Source organism: Grus americana, chromosome Z (genome assembly GCF_028858705.1).
Source record: "Grus americana isolate bGruAme1 chromosome Z, bGruAme1.mat, whole genome shotgun sequence".
NCBI classification, from domain to species: Eukaryota; Metazoa; Chordata; class Aves; order Gruiformes; family Gruidae; genus Grus; species Grus americana.
The window spans coordinates 11,204,358-11,211,923 of record NC_072891.1 but is presented as its reverse complement, the minus strand read 5'-3'; the positions used below and the strand labels follow the sequence as shown (position 1 = coordinate 11,211,923).

The 7,566-nt window shown below is 56.5% G+C and overlaps 1 protein-coding gene across 4 annotated transcripts in view; it reads right to left on the bottom strand.

Moving 5' to 3' along the window:
- Positions 1–1,800: 1,800 nt before the first annotated feature.
- CNTFR (ciliary neurotrophic factor receptor) overlaps positions 1,801–7,566 on the bottom strand; it is a 212,140-nt gene continuing 206,374 nt past the window's right edge. For all 4 annotated transcript variants that reach the window (XM_054809877.1, XM_054809878.1, XM_054809879.1 and 1 more), the window contains 3 exons: positions 5,520–5,700; positions 3,590–3,734; positions 1,801–2,984 (listed from right to left, as the gene is read on the bottom strand). In XM_054809877.1, the coding sequence (XP_054665852.1) occupies position 2,984; positions 3,590–3,734; positions 5,520–5,700 (327 nt within the window). In that variant the 3' untranslated portion in view covers positions 1,801–2,983. The remainder of the gene's footprint in view (positions 2,985–3,589; positions 3,735–5,519; positions 5,701–7,566) is intronic.

Sequence of the window (7,566 nt, the reverse complement as noted above, 5' to 3'; positions counted from 1 at the left end):
AAACAACACCTAAGGTGGGATTTACTGCCACATATGTGCTGGGAAGATGCAGGGACCCGTTGCGCCCGGCTGATGTATTGGATTTCAGGTTATGTGATGCACAGGTCTCTCTGAGCGCTGTAATTCCCTCTTGCTTCCTGTATGGATTTATACTGCTAAGTGGATGGATTTTCTGCTTGGCAGGGATGCTCCGCTGGGACTTTCCCCAGTTAGAAACATCTCTGCACATCTGTACATAATATTGCTGGGGCACTCCACGAGTGGGCTTTTATGACACCCCTTGCTTTATGGACTGCCGCTTAATCTGGCCAGGCACCATGGAGGGGCTGACGAATGGCATCCTGGAGCTGGTGGCAGACTGCGTGCTGACTCCAGGTGCCGGAGGGTGCCTGGGGCTTTTTGTGTGAAAGCCACCGCTCTTGGATGGCTTCTCATACAGCTGCCCTGGGCAGTGGGAGCACAGTTCCCTTGGTCCCTGAAACACTTGAGAGGGACAGGTTTCCTCTGCTTAATAACCTGAGACAGCATGCCTCCGGACCAGGCATGGAGATCCTGGGTGGAGAGGAAGGCAATCTGTCTGTCTGGGATGCTTCCCCCAGGCAAGGGCTGGGCCTGACATTTTCATCTCTGCTAAGAGCTGTCCCTTCCCCCTGCCCCGAAGAGCCATCTGCTATGGTAGATTACCCCGGCTTTTAGCGCTGTGAATCCATAATTAGTGCATAATTAATTACCAGATGTTTTTAACACTAATGAAACATTAATAAATGACGGAGGCATGTTGTCTGGTAATGGAACATTAACCAGTGAACCAAGCCAGCACATGGGGCAGTGCTGCTGCTGGCACGGCCGAGCCAGAGGCAGGGCTCCACGGGACTGAGCTCTCCTCTACTAAAGCCCCGGCATGCCGAAAAAATCACAGCAAGTGCCTGATCGGAGCTAGTCACCAGCTTGGTGCTGCCTTCAGGGCTGTGGCTTCTTCACATACATCCATCCATCCATCCATCCATCCATCCATCTCCCAACTGGAGAGACACTGTGGGAGCACCGGGCAGGCAATTTGCTTAAAAAACCAAGCTTTTTTTTCCTTCCTGTGATGAACTGTAGCTCGATGACATCTCTGCTCCAGTCAGTGCTCACAAGCAAGGCACGTGGGGAGAGGCCAGACCCTGACTCAGCGTGCTTTGCTGTGCCCGTTGCCCCCACACCGGATCCATGTGAGCCCTGCCCTGATGGAAATTTAATTCAGAGCATCTTGGCCAGTGGCATTTTCCTAACATGAAATTATTAATCAGACAAGGAAAGTGCATTAATTGGGATGACGTGTCATCTCCAGCCTCCAGCCTGCACAGGGTGCGGGCAAGTCTCCATCCTCCTGCCTGCCCAAGAGGTGTCAGGGTGCAGCCAGAGCTCAGGGACACGCAGGATCCCCGAGGGCCTGTGAACGGGGACACGTGGCACCTCCCCATCACAGCACGGGTGCCACACGCGGTAGTGACAACCATGCCCTTTACATCACCAGGGGCTTCCAGGGGTGGGCATCCCCCTTGCACCTTCTCAGGATGTCCCGGAGGCCAGTTTTTGGGTCCCCTCACCCCCTGGGGAGATAATGTTATGGGCTCAAGCCGCAGGGTAGGCTCCAGGGTGTCTGTGTCCCCCTCACTGCCATCCCCACATCCTCCCCATCACAGCGAGCACCATGCGCAGGAGTGGGTACCCGAAACCACGCGCTTCAGACGGAGTTGAAATAACATCCAGAGCTGCTAGTCATCATGAAATGATCATTTAATGAAGACCGTCTCTCCTGGTGCGTGTGTGCGTTGTCTCTGTGTGAGCTTTTTTTATCCCCTCTAGTATTATTTTTTTTATTCTTTTTTTTTTTTATATATATACATCTATAAAAAATTCAAATACAGCATGTCAACAGTGGGAATACTAGGACGTACGGTATTAAATACTGCGCTTGGGTTCAGGCAAGGGCAAGAGGAGGTGTCTTTACAAAACAGGGCTTGGGGCAGGATGGGGAGGAGAGCAGAGCAGGCATGGGGACAGCCGGGGGCAGCGGGGGACAGCGGGGGACAGGTCTGCAGGGCTCCAGCTCTAAAGGCAACAGCAGAGCTATTCTGCTTTTGTTGGAGAATGAGACAAACGTCAACGGGGGCAATTCCCTGTATCCAACGTGGTTAAAAGTTTGGGGGTCATGTAGGAATGGGGTTGGGGGTGGCGAAGGCTCCTGCAGGGTGCTGCGGGGACGGGGGGGGAATTGGAGGGGCAGCTCTCCCAGGTGCTCGGCAAGGGGCAGGGGGGTTTTATTAGTGTTTAATTTCCTTTTTTTTTTTTTCTCCATTAAAACCCTGCCAGCTCCCTGCTTCCCACCACACTTGTGAAAGCCACCAGTTCTTCCCTCTATCATCCCCTTGGAGGCAACCAAGACCCCCCGACCCGTGCACCCCTCCAGCTTCACCACGTGGTCAAGAGCTTGGGGGAGCAAGTCCGGTCCTTGGGGTACCCCCTTCTGCCATAGTGGGGTACACAGCTGGGAGCATCGTTCCCCTCATCACCACCCCCATTTTCATATCCCCTTTTCTCGGTGCACCGTCACGCTCCCTGTCACCCGTGTGGGTGGTGGGGCGGCAGGCACGTCTTTGGCATGGGGGGGTTAGCTGTATGAGTGGGGTCCTCGGCTGCGGCATGGTGCCCGGGCTCGCTTCGCCTTGCTGGGGAAAGGGGGACAGGGATGGGGGGGGGACGACAAGTGCGTCTCCTCGCTCTGGGCTGGGAGAGAATTTTGTGGCTCCCCAGGAGACGGCGGTGGCTCTGTCCTCCTCTGAAGCGATGGCGAGAAGCGTGATACGTCCTCAACGTGTGCAAAATCGAAGAGATAAGAGACTCAACCTGGGAGGGGGGTAGCGGGGCGCGGGGCAGTGGCAGCGGTGGGCGGTGGGAGAGCGTCTGCACTGGGCTGCAACGGACGAACAGATGGGGATCTGCAGGTGGGAAGGAGAGGGGTCACTGGTTCTGCTCTGGACTCAGCTGTGGCCAGCCACCGAGGGGACACGCCGACCAGAATTTGGCCTTTTTCCACATGGAAATTCGCCCCTCCCCAGAACCCAGGTGCCTAAACCCATCACCTCCACTTCCTCCTCCCAGGACTGGACCGTGCCCGAGGACATTTTTGAGGTGCATCTTTGAATGTTCTGATCTCAGACAATTTTGCTTTCATCACTACGCAAAGGCCTTAGATTTCCACGTGGTTTCTTTGCCTCTTAAAAAATCAGCAGTGGGGAGAGGGAAGGTCTGCTGACAACAAGGCATCAAAGACTGACCCCTTTGCAGGCTTTGTGGAAAATGTTTGAAAAGCCATTTTTGAGATGTCCACTGGAACACCCAGTCTGGAAAAGCAGCCAGATTTGGTGCATTTACAAAAAACTGCAAGAACAACCCAAATGGCTTGTTCTCAATGCCCTTCACCCACAGCCTGGTTGGGGCACCCCCTTCCCAACCACACTGGAGCCCCTGGGGTCCCCATATCCCTGCCCCCTCTCAGCACTCACACCCCAGCTCCCACACCCCCAGTTTGGGAGATACTCACTAAATAAAGAGGACGCCATAGGCAGCCAAGACCAGTCCAGCTGTCCAACACACTGCCACGGCTCCACTGCCCACCACAGCCCCCTTGTCACAGATCTTGGTGGTGGGGGGCGGCATGAAGGAGGAGGTGCTAGCGCTCGTTGTCTCTGCAGGGAGGGAGAGTGGATGGTGAGGGGAACTGGGGTGCCCTGGGGCAGGGGGGCAGCCCCACTCCTTTGCTGGTGGGGACACAGCACCGTCCTGTCCCCAAATTGCTGCTCTCACTGTCGTGCCATGCTAGGCAGAGGGCTAGCATGATGAGCTAGGGGATGGTGCAGTCCATGAGACTTTCCCTGCTCTAACACTGGACCTACTGCTCAGAGATGTTTCAACCACCTGGCAGAGCTGGGCATCCCTCCTGCTGAGCTGAGCTGCTCTATGCATCATCTCTGTGGGAATTTTGGCTAAGAGGTCATGATGACATGGGCACAAGTGCTCAGCAGAGAGCATCCCCCACCCACGGAATGCCCTAGACATGGCTGCGGCTGCTGGGCTGGCTTGCAGGGCTTGTCCTCCTCTGTACAGGACCAGCTGGGGTCTCTGCATGATTGCAGGGAGAGTACGGATGGGCAGCCAGTGTGGGGTGGCTTTGGTCATATCCAGAGCATCCCAGACTGCCCCTAGCCAGACAATCTGGGGGGGATGCTGGAGGCCACAGGGGATCTATCTTGGTGTCTTTCAGACCCCACCAAGGTGTCACAGTGAGGTTCAGTCCCAGACCCAGGGTGTCCCACATCAGCCCTGCATGGCTACAGCCAGCTGCATGCACAGGCACATGTGTGTGAGGAACACGTGTGAGGAACACGCGTGTGCCTGCACAGGCAGCAGGCAGGTGCCATTTGAAGTGGTATTTGCGTTTAGCATGATGCAGGTAGGGTACAGGAGCAAACCCCAAACCCTGACACTGGCATGGTGTGCCTGTACTCCTTGTGGGGGTTTATCTCCCTGGGGATGAGGGGCTGCAAATCCCTGGTGCTGCCTGAATCCCTAGGTGCTCCACTGGGTGCTGTTTCTGCAAGGGGGGGTTTCTCTGTGTAGGAGGCACCTGCACCTGCCAGCAGCAGGGCTTGCACCCAATGCATCTCCGTGCAGGGAGCATTGCCAGGGTCTGCAGAGGTTTGTGCACGGCTCTAGCAGTACACAGCTTGCACACACGTGCTGGGATCTACACACTCAGCTGGGATAGAGTTTGGAGGGCTGGGGGGGCTGAGGACTCCCCCTGCCCACACATGCATCTGGCCAGCTCACACGTGCAGCCCCTGCCTGCCTGCAAACCAGTGCTTCCCCCCACCCCACCGTCAGTGCCAGTCAGGGGAACTGGCACAGGGTCCGCTCCAGCCCTTCTGGGAAATGGAGGGCTGATAACGCCCATTTGGACACAGTCCCAGCTCTTTCCTAGAAACAGAGGCTTGTTAACTTTGTGGCTTTTATTTCGAATTGTCATCGCTCCGAGCCATTGTGTGTGGTCAGAGGTGTGGAGGGGGTAGGACTGGAGATGGAGGGCTGGAGGGGGACAGCACTCCAGGGAATACAATAATAATAATAATAATAATAATAATAATAACAACAACAACAACAACAACAACAACAGCAGCAGCAGCAGCAACAATAATAATAATAAACCCCACCTTCATTGTCACACCCCAAGCACCCTGGCGAGGAGGATGCTGGAGCCAGGTAAGCCGAGCCAGCACCCCTCGGTTGCACCCATCAGCAGGGCAATGGGTGGGGGCAAAGTGTAGGGCGAAGGGCTGCAGCCCCCTGAGTGCTGGGGGGATCTCCTTGGCTATGGACCAAACTTGCACAGAGCAGGACAGAGGGGCCTCAGCCAGGACTCCTGGGTTCCCCCCCACTGCGGGCACAGCCTGTTTGTATGGGGGGGTGGCTCTCACCTGTGACTTGGGCCTCCGTGGTGAGATGCTTGGGTTCCTCCGTCCAGGGGGTGGCATGAACGGCCACGCTCCAGTCGCTCCATGTGCCAATGTCATTGTCTTTGGCTGCCACCTGGATGATGTACTCCTTGCCAGCATAGGCATCCGTGATGGTGTGTGATGTCCCGTCCGACAGCTCAACCTGAGGGCAGTGGCAGGGAGAGGAGGGCAGTCAGAGGAACCCCTGGCACCAGGAGGTGTAAGATGATCAGCATGTTTAGCTCAGCTAGAGAATGATAACGAGACTTTTGCAGCACTTTGGGAAGTGCTACAGGGTCTTGGGCAGAGGCATGAGCCCAGGACAGGGATGCAGGGGGAGAATGCTCCAGCTGCAGCTAAGCCAAAGTTCTGGCAAGACCCCCATCCAGCTCCCAAACTCGTGGTGCTGGAACGGAGTGGCTTCCTCTAGAGGTCACCAGAAACTAGCAGATGTGTGGGCAGGCTCTGCTTGGACATGTTAGGGCAGCTGGGAGTGGGACATCCAGGGCAGTGGCTGGTATGTGTGCACATGCTTTCATTGCCAGTGATTCCCCAACCAGCATGCCTCTGGCCACCCTGCTCTTGCTCCCGCTGGCATCTCACTGGCTTGGCTTGCAGCCCTCTGGCTGGGCCCTTGGGCAAGGATCAAGCCATGACCAGCTGTCTTTCCTAGAAAAATTCCCTCTGTCCTATTGTCACTGCTGCCTGGGCCATGGGAGGTCCTGCCATCCTCCTGGGGATGTGGCTTTTGGTGCAATGGTTTAACCCCAGACTATGTCCACACCTTCTGGGGATCTCTGATCTACTTGGAGCTTGGCTGAAGGACAGGGGGATGCAGGTGCCCAGCAGAAATGCACTCCCATCACACGACCATCGGTGGGCAAACATGCCTGGGTGACAGAGGAGGAGGGCTCAGTACCCAAGTGACCTTCCAGGGATGGAGCCAGGCTTGACCTTGGCGTCCTGAGGGCACAGAGGGGACCAGGGCAGGAGCATCCTGCAGAAATTGTGTGGGAGATTGCCCTCCACACAGACCCTGAGGCTGAGGACAAACACGCTGTCAGTTTCATTCCCCACTGTGCTGCCTGTGCATGGCAGGGGGGGACATGGGGCACCCCTTGACCTTCCCCTGTTCCCTGGCTGACACAAACCACCTTCTTTCCGGACACATGTTGATAATCAAGATGCTGGGGGGATGACAGATGGTGTGGGTCTGATGCAGCCCACCTGTGAGCGCTGGTACCCAGTCAGGGGCTCATGATTGAGCAGAACAAGCGGCTCTTCCCGGGTGGGGGGAACTTCATGGTGCAGCCCGCGTGGAGTCCTCCACATCTCCCCAGCCACCCAGGAGAAGGTCAGGCACAGGATCCCACTGCTCCAGGGAGCACCAAGGAGCTCCAGGGAGTTTTATTAAGAACTCAGTTCAATGATAGGAGCAAGATGGAGCTGAAAACTTCCGCCTGGTCCTTGAACACATCCCAAAGCCCAAAGAAAGAAAAGCTACACTGTCAGGGTGCCCAGGGGTACCCGGGCCAATGCACCTGTGGGACAAGGCTGCCCTGGCTTTACACCCACAGGGATGGTGTGCACACCAAGAACGTGTGTGATGGCCTGGCCAGCAGCCGGTGTGGCTGATCTCACCACCCCGCTGCTTACACAGGTAGCTGAACCCACACTGAGAAAGACCCAGCCCTTTTCCAGTCTCCCCAGTACAGCATGTGCAACCCCCCAGCACAGATTTAATGCCTTTTGCACGCAAACTGCAGACTCCTCCTGCAACTTTTACAGCTGCTCTGGGGAATCCCTACCAGGGAGGGGGGCACTTTTGCTTTCTCGCTCTGGGCGAGAGCCTTTCCTTCCCTATTCTCTCTCCCAGGGCGGTATCCAGCCTGCTGCCCAGCACAGCCGGGCCCTTGGGCTCTGCGCTCCCAGCTGCTCACGCTGCCTGGCCTAGGCACACAGGAGCCCCACATCTGGAGCACATCTGCATGCAGGCCTGGCCAGTCCCACCCCAGCCGTTGGGGAGCAA